The sequence below is a fragment of the Colobus angolensis genome, unplaced genomic scaffold, assembly GCF_000951035.1.
Source record: "Colobus angolensis palliatus isolate OR3802 unplaced genomic scaffold, Cang.pa_1.0 Scaffold13, whole genome shotgun sequence".
Classification (NCBI taxonomy): Eukaryota; Metazoa; Chordata; class Mammalia; order Primates; family Cercopithecidae; genus Colobus; species Colobus angolensis.
In genome coordinates this window covers 6,262,033-6,278,036 of record NW_012114252.1, presented here as the reverse complement: position 1 = coordinate 6,278,036, position 16,004 = coordinate 6,262,033, and the positions used below count along the sequence as shown (strand labels likewise).

At 37.1% G+C, this 16,004-nt stretch overlaps 1 protein-coding gene across 1 annotated transcript in view; it reads left to right on the top strand.

Moving 5' to 3' along the window:
• UGGT2 (UDP-glucose glycoprotein glucosyltransferase 2) overlaps window positions 1-14,735 on the top strand; it is a 249,095-nt gene extending 234,360 nt beyond the window's left edge. Inside the window, exon 39 of the mRNA XM_011933802.1 lies at window positions 14,503-14,735. Coding sequence (XP_011789192.1) covers window positions 14,503-14,525 — 23 coding nt within the window. The 3' untranslated portion in view covers window positions 14,526-14,735. The remainder of the gene's footprint in view (window positions 1-14,502) is intronic.
• The last annotated feature ends 1,269 nt before the right edge of the window (window positions 14,736-16,004 follow it).

Here is a 16,004-nt window from a genome sequence, read left to right as displayed (position 1 = left end):
CCATGTTGTTGAATATATCAGTAGATTATTCCTTTTTATTCTTGAATGCTATTCCATTGAATAGATACACTATTTTGTGCCTGTCCTTTCTATTTGATGACCATTTGGATTATTTCCAGTTTGGGGCTATTACTAGTCTTAGTCTGGACCATATGTTTTCATTTCTCTTCTGTAAATACCTAGTAGTATGGGGGTGTTGGGTCATATGGAAAGCTTGTATTTAACCTAAGAGACTGAGAAGCTGTTTTCCAAAGTGGTTGTAACATTCTAACAAACAACATATGAGAGTTCCAATTGCTGTACTTCCTCACTAACATTTGATATCATCTCTCTCTTAATTTAATGGATGCATAGTGATATATTGTTGTAGTTTCTATTTACATTTCCCTACAGACTAATTATAATATTAGTTCGTTCTTACACTGCCGTTAAGAAATACCTGAGACTAGGTGATTTATAAAGAAAAGAGATTTAATTGGCTCTTGTGGTTCCGCAGACTGTGCAAGAAGCATGGCAGCATCTGCTTGTGGGGAAGCCTCAAGGAGCTTTTATTCATGGTGAATGGCAAAGTAGGAGCAGGTGTATTACGTGGGAGGAACAGGACCAAGAGAGAGAAGCGGGAGGTGCCATACACTTTTAAACAACCAGGTCTCACACTAACTCACCCACTATCACAAGAACAGCACTAAGAGGATAGTGCTAACCCATTCATGAGGACTCTGCCCCCACCGTGGTCCAGTTACCTCCTACCAAGGAATTACACCCTCCCACCTCCAACACTGGGGATGAGATTTGGTGAGGACATAGATCCAAACCATATCATTGTGCTTATTGGCCATCTGTATAAGTTTTTTTTTGCAAAGTGCCTATTCAAGATTTTTGCCCTTTTTTAAGTTTTGGGTTTTGAATTTCTTTGGAAAACAAAAAGGCCTACTGAGATTTTGATTGCAACTCTTGTTAAATCAGTTTGGTGAAGATTAATGTGTTGATTATATTAAGCTTCCAATTCATGAATATGTTATGTTTCTTGATTTATTTTGGTCTTTAATTACTCCTAGCAGAGTTTTAGTTTGCAGTGTACATATTTTACTAAGAATTCATAACTGAATGCTAATATAGATGGTATTTTTAAATTTCTAGTTTGTTGCTAATACATAGAAATACAATTAATTCTTGTATATTTGCCTTATGTCCTGTGGCTTTGCTATACTCACTTATTAGTTCTAGTAGAGATCTTAGGAATTTTTTCATAATGGATCCTGTTATAGTTGTAGAGTTCACAGAATTTTCTTCACAATGGATCATATCTTCAGCAAATAAAAATAGTTTTACTTTTTCCTTTCCAGTCTTCATAGTAAGGTGTTTTATTTATTTTTCTTATTGTGCTGGACTGGCAAGGACCTCTGGGTTGAGAACAGATACCCTTCCTTGCCTGTTTTTCATCTTAGTGAGAAGGCATTTGGTTTTAGACCATTATGTATGATGTTAACTTTGGGTCTTCATAGTTGTCCTTTATCAGGCTGAAAAGGTTTCCTTTTATTCCTAGTTTACTGGGAGTTTTAATCATAAATTGATACTTGAGTATTTAAAATGCTTTTTCTGTATCTGTTGAGATGATCATGTGGCTTTTCTCTTGTAGTTAATGTATAAATTATCCTGATTGACATTACAGTGTTTAATCAACCTTGTATTTCTGAGATGAAGTCTACTTGGCTATGATGGAGGATCCTTTTTATATATTGCTGGTTTCAATTTCCTGAAATTTTCTTAAAGATTTTTGCATCTGTGTTCATGGAGGATATTGGTCTATAATTTTCTTAGTGCCTTTATCTGGTGTTAATGTCAAAGTAATGCTTGTTTAATAGAATGAGTTGAAGTCAAAGGAGATTGCCTCAGATGAGACTTTGGACTTTGGAGTTTTGAGTTAATGCTGGAATGAGTTAAGACTTTAGGAGACTTTTGGGAAGCATGTCATGATTGTATTTTACAATGTGAGAAGGACATGAGATCTGAGGCAAATCCCCTCCACCTATGAGCCTGTAAAATAAAAAACTAGTTACTTCCAAAATACAAAGGAGATATAAGCATTGGGTAAACATTTCTCTTCCAAAAGGAAAAAAATTGGCCAAAAGAAAGGGGCTACAGGCTCACACAGGTCCAAAACCCAGCAGGGCAGTCATTAAATCATAAAGCTCCAAAATAATCTCCTTTAACTCCATGTCCCACATCCAGGTACACTGATATGAGGGGTGGGCTCCCAAGGCGTTGAGCAGTTCCACCCCTGTGGCCTTGCAGGGTTCAACCCCTGAGGCTACTCTCACAGGCTAAACTTGAGTGCCTACAGCTTTTCCACACTGAAGGTGCAAGCTGCCAGGGGTCTACTATTCCGGGCTCTGGAGGACAGTGGCCCTCTTCTCATAGCTCTACTAGGCAGCCCCCCAGTGGGGACTCTCTGCGGGGAAGGGGGTACAATCCCACTTTTTCACTTCATACTTCCCTAGTAGAGGTTCTCTCTGAGGCTCCACCCTTGCCGCAGGCTTCTGCCTAGATACTCAGACTTTTAAAATACGTTCTCTGAAATCTAGGCAGTGGCTGCCAAGCCTCATTCACTGTTGCACTCTGCATGCCTACAGGCTTAACACCACATGACAGCCACCAAGGCTCATGGCTTGCACCCTCTGAAGTAGCAGCCTGAGCTATCTGGGGCTCCTTTAGCCCATGCTGGAGCCAGAGTGGTCAGAATGAGGAAAACAGTGTCTTGAGGCTGTACAGGGCTGCAGGGCAGCAGGGCCCTGGGCCTGGCCCATGAAACCATTCTTCCCTTTTAGGTCTCTGGGCCTGTAATGGGAGGCGCTGCTGCAAAGGTCTCTGAAATGCCTTTGAGGACTTTTTCTCATTGCCTTAGATGTTAGCTCTTGGATCCCTTTTGGTTATGCAAATATCTCTAGCAAGTGGTTGCTCCACATCCTGCTTGGATTCTTCCTTTAAAAACAAGCTTTTATTTTCTACATGGCCTGGCTGCAAATTTTCTACTTTTACACCCTGCTTCCCTTTTAAAAGTTCCAACTATAAATCATTTCTTTGCTCCCACATCTGAGCATATCTTGCTAGAAACAGCCAGGCCATGTATTAAATACTTTACTGCTTAGAAATTTCTTATACCAGATACCCTAAATCATCGCTTTGAAGTCAAACTTCCACAGGTCCCTAGAGCACAAACAGAATGCAGCCAAGTTTTTTGCTACAGCATAACATGTGTGACTTTGCTCCAGGTCCCAGTCAGTTCCTCATTTCCATCTGAGACCTCATTTCACTGTCCCTATCACTATCAACATTTTGGTCACAGCCATTAACCAATCTCTGAGATGTTCCCAACTTTCCTTTATCTTCCTATTTCCTTTTGAGCCCTCCAAACTCTTCCAGCCTCTGCTATTACCCAGTTTCAAAGTTGTGTCCACATTTTCAGGTATCTTTATAGCAGTGCCCCACTCCTTGGTACCATTTTTCTGTATTAGACCATTCTTGCGCTGCCATAACAAAATACCTGAGACTGGATGATTTATAAAGAAAAGAGGTTTAATTGGTTCATGGTTCTCAGGCTGTACAAACATGGCACCAACATCACTTGCATTCTGGGGTGATATAATTCACATACTATACAATTCACCGATCAAAATGTATAGTTCAGTCACTTGTAGTATATTCACAGAGTTGTGCATCCATCACAGCAATCAACCATAGAACATATTCATTACCCCATAAATGGGGGAGGCCTCAGGGAGCTTTTACTTGTGGTGAAGGTGAAGTGGGAGCAGGCATATCACATGGTGAAAGCAGGAGCAAGATGAGAGAGAGTAGGGTGGGTACGGTGTGCCACACACTTTTAAACAGCCAGATCTCATGAGAACTCACTACTGCAAAGACAGCACCAAGCCATGAAGGACTGACACCAGGACCCAAACCACCTCCCACCAAGCCCGCACCTCTAGCATTGGGAATTACAACTCAATTCAATATGAGATATAGATAGGGACAAAAATTCAAACTGTATAATTAGCTGGTAATCTCTCATTCTGGAGACTGCATTATCTGATATTTATATAGACCCTCAAGCTTTTGTGTTTTAATGTTTTCATAATGTATTTTTTATCCTTTTACTTAAAACTATCTGTTAGTATATTAGGGTGGGTTTCTTGCAGAGGGCATATAGTTGGGTCTTTTTAATCCAATCTTAAAGACTGCTTGTCACTGTAGTATTTATACAAGGGTCATCTGTGGGACAAATCTGCTGTTATACAGCCCCAAAGAATTGTTTTTACATTTTTAAATGGTTGGAAAAAATCAAAAGAGTAATAACTTGAAGTACATGAAAATTATATCCAAATAATCTAGTGTTTCTAAAATTTCGTTGGAACATAGATTTGCTCATTCATTCATGTACTGTCTGTGACTGTTTTGTGCTGCAATGGCAGTTGAATAGTTTTGTTGGAGATTATACAGTCCACAACTAAAAATATTTATTATCTGTCTTTTTACAGTAAAAGTTTGCTAACCTTTCATTTAAAGCATTACATTTATTGTAATTATGGATATGATTGGATTTAAACAAGCCATTTCCAATTTTTCCATTTGATTTGTGTTCCTTATGTCTTTTTTCCTTCTTTTTTCTGCCTTCTTTTGGGTTTTCTTCTTCAAATTCCGTTTTATCTCCAGTATTATTTCATTAGCCATACTTCCTTTATTTTTTAATGAAGTTTCTCTACAGTTTAGAATATATGTCTCTAACACACTATAGTCGACTTTAAATTATATTACTTTGTTTCATATATAGTGTAGGAACTTTGCAACCTTATAATTCTGTTTTTTCCTCTTTTCTCTTATGCTATTGTTATAATACATTTTACTATTATATATTTTTAATCCCATATTACATTGTTTCTATTTCCATTTTAAACAATTATCTATAGCTTTATTAATATATAATTCACATACTTTACAATTCACTAATTCAAAGTGTATAGTTCAATGGCTTTTAGTATATTCACAGAGTTGTGCATCCATCACAGCAATCAACCATAGAACATATTCACTACCCCATAAAGAAATCCTATCCTCATTAGCTCACCCCCTAATTTCCCTATCTCCTTGACCCTGAACAACTGATCTAGAAAGTACTACGAATCTACTTCTGTCTCCACAGATTTGCCTGGAGGTTTCACATGGATGGGATTGTCCAATGTCATAATTTGTAACTGGCTTATTTCAGTTAGCATTATGCTGTTAAAATATATTTCTATGAATATTTATGTACAGGTTTTAAGTGGATATTATGTTTTCATTTTCCTTGGGTTTATACTTAGTGAAATCACTGGGTCGTCATATGGTAACTCAGTGTTTGAGCACTTGAGGAACTGTCAGACTATTTTCCAAAACCACTGGCTGTATTTTACATTTCCACCAGAGGTATATGAGGGTTCTAATCTCCCTACATCTTTGTCAATACTTTTTATGTCTTTTTGATTAAAAATATCATAGTGGCTGAGAAGTAGTATCTCACTGTGGTTTTGATTTGCATTTCCTTGATGGCAGATGATATTCACTATCTTATTGTGTGCTTATTGGCAGTCTGTATATCTTTTTTAGAGAAATATCTATTGAGATCCTTTGCCCATTTTTGAATTGTGTTTTCTTTTTGTTGTATATTTGTAAGAATTCTTTATATATTTTGATACAAGTACCTTACCAAGTGTGATTTATAAAATTTTCTCCCATTTTTTGGTTGTCTTTTCATTTTCTTGATGATGTCCTTTGTGGTACAAATGTTTATATTTTTGATACTCAGGTTTTTTTGTCTTTCCTTGCTTGTGTTTTTGGTACTATAGCTAAGAAACTACATTTGGCCCTTTAACGACACAGGTTTGAACTGCACAGGTCCACCTATCTGTAGATTTTTTTCAACAAATATACTGGAAAATTTTTTGGATATTTGCAACAGTTTGAAAAAACTTGCAGAGGAACCATGTAACCTAGAAATATTGAAAAGACTAAAAAGCTAGGTATGTCATGAATGCTTAAAACATACGTAGATACTAGTCTGTTTTATTATTTACTGTATAAAATATCCATAAGTCTATTATTAAAAGTTAAAATTGATAAATGTATGCACACAAACACAGACCATACATGGCATCATAGGCAGTTGAGAAATACAAACAAACATAAAATTAACTGTAGTACATACTATACTACTGTAATAATGTCGTAGCCACCTCCTGTTGCTTGTTGCAGTGAGCTCAAGTAGTGTGTCTGCTTAAAACACTAATCATCTCCACATGAGCAGTTCATATCGTGTTTAGTGCCATACCATAAAATTTGAATAATACCATGGGACCCAAATGAAGTCATGGATTATCACTAGTGATGCTGGAAGTGCTCCCAAGAAGCAGAGAAAAAAGCCATGATATTACAAGAAAAAGTTGAATTGCTTGATACGTACAGTAGACTGAGGTCTTCACATGTGATTATCCATTTCAAGATAAATGTATCCAGTGTAAGGACCATTGAAAAAAGAAATGAAAATTTTGTGAAGTTGGCACTGCAGCTATATCAGCAGGCACCAAAACTTTATACTTCTTGCAAAATACCCATTTATCTCATATTTAAAGTGCAGCTTTTATGTTGGTGCAGGATTACTATAAGGAAGGCTTACCTGTAGACTAATACAATTCAAGAAAAAGAAAAGTCATTATATGACAACTTAAAACAAAAGTAAGGTGCAGGATCTAAAGCTGGAGAATTTAATGCCAGCAAAGGATGATTTGATAATTTTAGAATGAGGTTTGGTTTTTTAAAGTCAAGATAATAGGAGAGGCAGCTTCTGCCAACCAAGAGGCAGCAGACAAGTTCCCAGATGCCGTTAAGAAAATCACCTGAGCAGCTTGGGTGGTGGGAGGAGCGGCAGCAGCCAGGCAGCCCAGTGGCCCAGCTTTGCTAAGGGTCTCAGTGTGCTGCAGCCTGCAGGCACTTGGCACACACCCTCCCTGCTGCCAGGATGTCAAGAGGAAGGTCAGCTCCACTGAAGGGGGCAGCGAAGGAGTAGCTCAAGAGCGGAGATCTTCACACTTGTCAGCTAAACCTGCCCCTGCAAAAGTGGAAACTAAGCCAAAAAAGGCAGCAGAAAGGGACAAATCTTCAGACAGAACGTGCAAATAAAAGGGAAAGGAGGAGCAAAGGGAAAACAGGCTGAAGTGGCTAACCAAGAAAGTAAAGAAGATTTGTCTGCAGAAAATGAAGAAACAAAACCGAGGAGAGTTCAGCCTCCAATGAAGCTAGAGAGAAAGAAGCCAACTCTGATTAATATCCTATACCATGTCTTATCAGTGGTTCCTGTCTCCCTTCTCATACAATCCAGAGGAATATTTTTATCAACTATTTTGTAAATGCAAGTTTTTTAGTAGCTCTGGAAACATTTTCAAGAAGGAAGGAATCCCACCTTATCCCATTTTTTAAGTGTAAATGCTTATTTTAAAAGAGGTGAAATCATTCACCGGTTGTTTATTTTTTGGTACAACCAGAAAATAGTGTGAGATATTGAATTATAGGAGGCTTTGACTATCTTAGGTGTCAGGTTAACATTCCATAGATGGGGGGTTAGTTTTTATATCCTATAATACAAAGCATACTAACCAGCAATATGGAGTCACAGTCCTGTACTGAATGTCTTAAACATTTTAAATTACTTCTGTTCCCATGTTGTTTTTTAGTAGAATTGTTTCCTAAAGAAAACCACTCCATATTCATGGCTTTCCCTGTCTGAATTGAATGTGCTCTGTAACATCTTTAGTTGTGATAGTCCTGTTTTTCCAATAACTTTGTGAATGTGCTGTGAATGAAAATTTGAGTATGTAGTGTACATACTATTCAGTTATGAATTGGTAGGACGTATGCAACAGCTTAACAACATGTGAAGATACTGGTACGTGATAGCCTCTTAAGGAAATTTTGCCTCCAGATATTAAGCTGGAAAGTCACTAGAGTAACTTTTACAAAGAATTTGCAATACATGGTTTTTTAGATTTTTGGTACATATGTTAAGAATTGTGTACAAATTGAAATGTCTATGTGGTGATCCTCAACCCAACCAGTAAACTCTCAATTATGAAAGAAAAAAAATCACTAAGGAGAAAAGATATCTGCCCCAATAGATTTTTAATGAAGATCAAAGTTCCCTGTTTGTAGAAAAAAAAAAAAATGCCACAAAGGACATTTATTAGTAAGGAAGAGAAATGAAAACCAAGATTTGAAGCAGGAAGAGATAGGCTACCTCTGTTATTTTATACAAATGCAGTTGGTCTTAAGATCAGTATTGTTCTTATCTGTAAAGCTGCTAACCCCCAAGCCTTGAGATAAAGATAAATACCAGCTGCCAGTCTTTTGGTTGCACAACAGAATGTCTGGGCAACAAGAATCCTTTCTCTGCATTGGTTCCATCAATGCTTTTGTCCCTGGGGTCAGGAAGTATGTTACCTGTAAGGGACTGCCTTTTAAAGGTCTTTTGATATTGGGCAATGCTCTCTGGCCACCCAGAACTCCATGAGCTCAACACTGAAGGTGGCAAAGGGGTCTATCGGCCCCCAAACTCAACATCTCTAATTCAGCCTCTAGATCAGGGTGTCATAAGGACCTTTAAGCCTCGTTACAGAAAGTACTCTTTGGAAAAGATTGTCAGTGCTGTGAAAGAGAACCCTGATAGAACCTAAAAGTCTGGAAGGATGATAATATTGAACATACCATCATTGTTATAGAAAAAACCATGAAAGTTATCAAGCCCCAAGCCATAAATTCCTGCTGGAGAAAACTGTCCAGATGTTGTGCATGACTTCATAGAATTTATGACAAAGCTAACCGAGGAAATCATGAAAGAGATTGTGAATAAAAAAAAAAAAGTGGGGGCTGAGGGTTTCAAGATACGGATTTCTTGAATAAATTAAAGAGCTAGTAGACACCACACCAGAAGAATTAACAGATGACTTGATGGAGATAAGTGCTTCTGAACCAGTGCCACACAATGAGGAAGAAGACATAGAAGCAGTGCCAGAAAACAAAGTGACATTAGACAATTGGCAGAAGAGTTCCAATTAAAGACTGCTTTTGCTTTTTATGACATGATTCCCTCTATGATATGGAGACTGAGACTAACACAAACAGCAGAAGAAGGATTGGTACCATATAGAAACGTTTTTAGAGAAATAACAAAAAAAAATCAGACAGAAATTACAAGGTATTTCTGTGAAGTTACACTGAGTGTGCCTGCCTCTCCTGCCTCCCCTTCTACCACCTCCACCTCTGCCACTTCTGCCATCAGAGACAACAAGACCAAACTGACAACTCCTTTTCCGTAGCCTATGGAATGTGAAGACAGTGTGGATGATGACCTTTCTGATGACCCACTTCCACTTAATGAATAGTAAGGTATATTTTCTCTTATGATTTTCTTAACATTTTCTCTAGCTTCCTTTGTTGTAAGAACACAGTATAAAATACATATACAAAATATGTTAACTGTGTTAGCTGTTTATGTTATCTCTAAGGCTTCCAGTCAACAGTAGGCTATTAGTAAAGTTTTTAGAGAGTCAAAAGTTATATGTGGATTTTCAGCTGTGCAGGGGTTTAGTGTCTGTTCCTAACTTCTGTGTTATTCAAGGGCCAACTGTATTACCCAATCCAATTCACAAAGATTTCCATATATGTTTTCTTCTAAGAGCTTTAGATCTTACACTTAGATTTTTAAATCTATCTTTAGTTAATTTTTAAATATGGTATGAAGTAGGAGTCCGACTTCATTCTTTGGCATGTGGCTATCTAGTTGTCCCAGCACAATTTGTTAGAGAGACTGTCATTTCCCCATTGAATGGTCTGAACACCCTTGTCAGAATCATTTGATCATATATGCAAGGATTTATTTCTGGGTTCTCTATTCCTTTACTCTATATGTCTCTTTTTATTCCAGTACCATACTGTTTTAATTACTGTAGCTTTGTAGTAAGTTTTTAAATCAGTGAGTCCAATTTTTTTCTTTTTAAAATTGTTTTGGCTATTAAGGTCCTTCAAGATTTTATATGAATTTTAGGTTTTTCTATTTCTGCAAAAAGTGTCATTGGGGTTTTGATAGGGATTGTGTCAAATATGTAGATCACTTTGAGTAGTGCTGTCATCTGATGTTCTTTCTTCCTGACAACAAATATATAATGTTTTGCTAACACCAATTCTCCAATTCGCTGGACACCAGCTGGATCTCCAGTAATTCATTTCAACTCTGACATTACTCCCGGAGTTAACCTTCACATCCTGCAGATTAAGAGCCCAGGCTGCAAGACTGCTCCATTTCATATGCCAACTGTAAATATGATACTCTGGCTACCCATATTCCTGCCTGACCAGCTACAGTTCCTTAAGCTACAAAGTCGAGTTGCTGAATTGAGATCTTTTTTCTTTTTCAATGTTAGTGTTTACAGCTATAAGTTTCCCTGATCACATTTTTATTGCATCCCATAAATTTGCTTGTGTGTTTAATGACTCATGCCTTTCTTCAGATTTGGACTTTTTTTTTTTTTCCACTGTGTTTTTGTTTTTGTTTGTTTTTGTTTTAAATAATGTACCTCTTTCCCCTTTACCTCTGTTTTCTCTGTCCAGGATTCTAACTAGTTGGATTTTTATATCTCTTGGTTCAATCCTATACAATTTTTATGTATTTTTTAATTGTGGTTAAAAAAAAAAAAAACAAAAAACCACGTAACAAGAATTACTATCTTAACCATTTTTAAGTTCAGTAATGTTAAATATATTCACATTGTTTTGGAATAGATCACCAGAACTTTTTCGTGTTGCAAATCTGAAACTTTATAGTCATTAACAGTTCCCCTTCCCCCTCTCTCTCCCTAGCCCCTGGCAAACATCATTCTACTCTCTATGAATTTGATTACTCTAGATACTTTATGTAAGTGGGATAATATACTATTTATTTTTTTGTGACTGATTTCACTCAGCATAATATTGTCAAGATTTATTCATGTTGTAACATATGACAGGATTTCCTTCCCTTTTAAGAGACTGAATAAAATTCCATAGTATATATATATTACCACATTTTGTTTACCCATTCATCCATCGATGGACATTTGGTTTGCTTTCACCTTTTGGCTACTGTGAATAATGCAGCTGTGGACATGTGTGTGTGTATCTCTTTGAGACCCCGCTTTCCATTATTTTGGATATATATATCCAGAAATAGGATTGCCAAATCATATGAATTTTTAAGGAACCTCTGTTTTTCATAGCAGTTGCATTATTTTACAATCCCATCAGCAGTGCAAAAGAGTTCCAATTTCTCCATATCCTCACCAACACTTCTTATTTTCTGTTTTTTTTTTTTATATAGCAGTCATACTAATGGGTCTGACATAATAATTTCATTGTAGTTTTGTTATGCATTTCTGTGATGATTAGTGATATTGAGCATCTTTTCTTATGTTTGCTATTTGTATATTATCTTTGAAGAAATGTATATTCAAGTTCTTTGCCCATTTTTAATCAGGTTATTTGATTTTTTGTTTTTAAGTTGCAGAGTTTCTTTACATATTGTGGATATTAATCGCTTATCAGATATATTATTTGCGTATATTTTCTCTGATTTGCTAGGTTGCCTTTCCACTCTGTTCATTGTGTCATTTGATGCACAAAGGTTTTTAGGTTTAATATAATCCCATCTATCTATTTTTGCTTTTATTATATTTTTTGTGTCATATGTAAGAAGTCATTGCTATGTCAGTGTCATGAAGATTTTTCCGTATGTCTTCCTCAGGAGTTTTATAATTTCAGGTCTTATATTTAGGTTTTTAATTGATTTTGAGTTAATTTTCATATGTCATATAAGATAGGAGTCCAGCTTTATTCTTTTGTGTATGGATATCCAGTTTGCCCAACTCCATTTATGAAGGAGACTTATTTTCCCACTGAGTATTCTTGGCATTCTTATCAAAGATGAATTGATCACATACACAAGAGTTTATTTCTGGACTCTCTATTCCATTGGGCTGTTTGTCTTTATGCCAGCACCATACTGTTTTCATTACTGAAGCTTTGTAATATGTTATAAAATCAGGAAATGTGAATCTGCCAACTTCATTCTTCTTTTTCAGAATTATTTTCAGCATCCCTTGTGATTCCGTATGAATTTCAGGATGACTTTTCCTATTTCTATAAAAAGCATCATTGGGGTTTTTATAGGGATTTTGTTGAATCTCAGTCTGTAGATTGCTTTGGGTAGTATATACATCTTAATATTAAACTTCCAGGTCATGAACATGGAATGTCTTTCCATTTATTTATGTCGTCTTGCATTTATCTCAGCAATTTTTTGTTATTTTCAGCAAACACGTTTTACCTCCTAGGTTTATTCCTAATTATTTTGATCCTTTTGATGCTACTGTAAAGAGAACTGTCTTCTTAGTCCTATAGATCTTTTGTACTTACATTTTCTCTTGTATATTTTTTCCTTTCATTTGTATTCTGAGAAAATTCTTTGGCATTATCTTCAATCTTTGTATTCATTTATTTTAGAGGGGTAATCACTTCTTAATTTCTAACAGATCTTTCTTTTCCCTGCTTGCTTCTTTTTAATTTCATTTTGTTCTGTTCTTATTGTTTCACTTTTTCTAATATCCCCTGAAATACCAATTAGAACTGTTTTGAATATTGCTTTAGTTCTTTTCAGGTCCTTTTTGTTTATGTTGTTTTATGTATTCATCTTGGCCCTTTTTTCTTTTGTTATTGGTCTTCCTCAGAAACCTGGAGATCTTTGGCTGTTCATGTATATTTAAGAATGAAATATTAGATTGATCAATATAATAACTGGTGTGGGTTTCCTTCTCCAGGGTTTAAATGTGCTTCTTTCTCTGATAGGCTTCCCCAGGTGGGAGGGTTAATTACCAACCCATGGTGTACAACTGGCAGGCCTCCTTCTAGGTGTATGGTCATGGAACAGATCAAAGCCCATCCTATACACCACCCCAAAAACCCAAATGAGGGCACTTTATTTAAGAGCAGACACCCATGTAAAAATACCTCTTTACGGCCGGACACGGTGGCTCATGTCTGTAATCCCAGCACTTTGGGGGGCCAAGGTGGTAGATCATCTGAGGTCAGGAGTTCGAGACCAGCCTGACCAACATGGAGAAACCCCGTCTCTACAAAACATACAAAATTAGCTGGGCGTGGTGGCACATGCCTATAATCCCAGCTACTCGGGAGGCTGAGGCAGGAGAACTGCTTGAACCCAGGAGGCGGAGGTTGCAGTGAGCCGAGATCAAGCCACTACACTCCAGTCTGGGCAACAAGAGTGAAACTCCATCTCCAAAAAAATCCTGTTTCCCCGTCTCTCCCACCCTTTATTTCTCCCTCTTTGTCTCTGAGAATTGTTCAGTTTTCTTTCAAGAACAGACTTCCACTTTTTATCTTAGAATAGATGCCAGGGTGTTAGTTTCTGTCTTAGATTCAGAAGAATGAGAGTGGGGAGCTGACAGGCACAGATTTTCCACAGACGGTCCTTCACTGAATTGCTTCACTGTGTGACTCACTATCCACTGGTGTTTGTTAGTAACCTCTCCCAGACTCCTCCATCAGGAAAGCCAAGTCATCGCTTCAGCTGTGTATTCTGGGATGAAGTTGTTTCATGCCGTCTATCCCTGTTTCCCGTTTCTTGAAATTCATTGATAACTTTGCCCCAACAGTGTCTTGTAACCACTTCCCTCATTCTCATTATTGTTTTTCCTTTTTATATTTATTATCTTTCCAGTAGAACTTAGTGAAGAAACATAGTCTGACATCTTGAATTGTGGAACAGCATGCATTTAAATTATATTTTAATTAATTTCTGCCTGAAAATATTGAGTTCTCAGTGATTTACGCCAGTTGGTATGTGACAGCTCAGTGATGCAGAAGAGACCATTTTGCTCTCTAAGAGTCTTCATCAGAATTGTGCTTGCATTTATGTAGTACTTACATCTGTGTCAGAGTGCTGTGTCTCCCATCTTAGATGATGACTATATATTGATATGTCCTCCGCTTTCTGTTGTTCCATTACATTAAGGGTAGAATACTATATTCACAGTGAATAATCTGTTAGTATTCTTCAAGACCTCTTATCTGCCAGGCAGCATGCTAGATCCTAAAGATAACAAAGATAAGTATGTTCCTTGTCCTCATAGACTCATGGGAGCTCACATTCTAGGTGGGTAGAAAGACCAGTAGTTACGAGACAATATAATAGACATCACAGTGTACAAAGAGCTATTCTCGTGTGGCATAATGAAGCATATAGGTACTGAACTAGCAAATAAAGGATCCTCAGTCAATACCGGTGCTTCCTCATCATACATAAGTTAATATTTAAGATAATTTTATGTTTAAGATGCCAGGAGCTAAATAAACTTTTCTCCCCTACAGTTTTGACACACGATGAACTCTAGCACTGGTTTATATGAGAAGGAAGGCGAAAGCATGACAGGAAACCTGCCGCCTGCTGGGGAAGTGTGGAGCCCCTGCTGAGACGATTTGGAAGTCTCATGAAGATCAGTGACATATTCTTTAATTTTAAAAATTTGTAATTATTTAAAACAGGTATTTAATATATTGAATAAGTTTAAGTTATATAATAAATGACCATTGAGTATTTAAAACCTGATTGTTCCTTTTTCCTGAGGTACCGGACTAGCTGGTGTTTATCAAACTGTAGCCTTTTATATCTAGTTTTATGTGCATCCACATTTCCTTATTCACAAAATGCATTTAAAATTACAGAAATGCATTTAGGCTGGTGCAGTGGCTCACACCTGTAATCCCAGCACTTTAGGAGGCCAAGACAGGTGGATCACCTGAGTTCAGGAGTTCAAGACCAGCCTGGCCAACACGGCAGAACCCCATCTCTATGAAAAATACAAAAAATTAGCTGGGTGTGGTGGTGGGCACCTGTAATCCCAGCTACTTGGGAGGATGAGGCAGGAGAATTGTTTGAATCCGGGAGGCGGGGGTTTCAGTGAGCCAATATCGCGCCATTGCACTCAAGCCTGGGTGACAGAGTAAGACTGTCTCAAAAAATAATAGAAATAATAAAATTACAGAAATGCATTTAAAATTACAGAAACCTATTTTTTTGTATTTCTTTCCTTCTGAGACAATAATAATAATAAAGCCCATTTGTACCTTAACTGGTGTTTTAAAATGGAAGTAATATTGTTGCATGGTAATCATTTATCTTAAACAATGTTTTAATCTTAATGCGGTATTTGGATGTTCTAATGTTTCTAATTTTATGTCATAAAAATTATTTATGGGCATGTGGGATATATGTGTATTCTCTTTTTAAAAGGACTAGGTACTTTTATGAGAACTAGTTGAGGATGTAAACAGTTTGTTTTTCTGATGTGTATTAATAATAGATGAATAATAGTAAATGTTTAAAAACTATCCACCTATTCTAAAATCATAGGATCATGGAACTGGAAGAGAACTCAGTACCATTTGGACCTCATCCTGTGGAGAGTCTGATTCATTAGGTCTGAAGTCCGCTTGGTAAATCATGATTGTTTAAAAAGCTCTCCAGATGGTTCTGTAATTAGACAAGTTTGAGAAGCATTTAATAGAATTGGGCCCCCAGCTAGTGTGCCAGCCCCTGTTCTAAGGCCCTGCCTGTAAAGCTGAGCCTCAGGCCATCTTGGAAGTTCCGGGACAACAGGGAACTCTCTACCTCTAGAGACAGGCTGGTCCATCTTTGGACAGCTCTGTACACACAGTTCCATCATGAGCCAGAAGCTCACTCCTGTGAGCTCTTCAGAACAAGGCTAATCCTTCTGTATTACAGAACAGCCCATAGAGTTAAACATCAGCTCCATTCATTCCTAATAAGAGAGCACCTGCGTCTCCCTCTCGCAGTCATCTCCCTTTCTTAC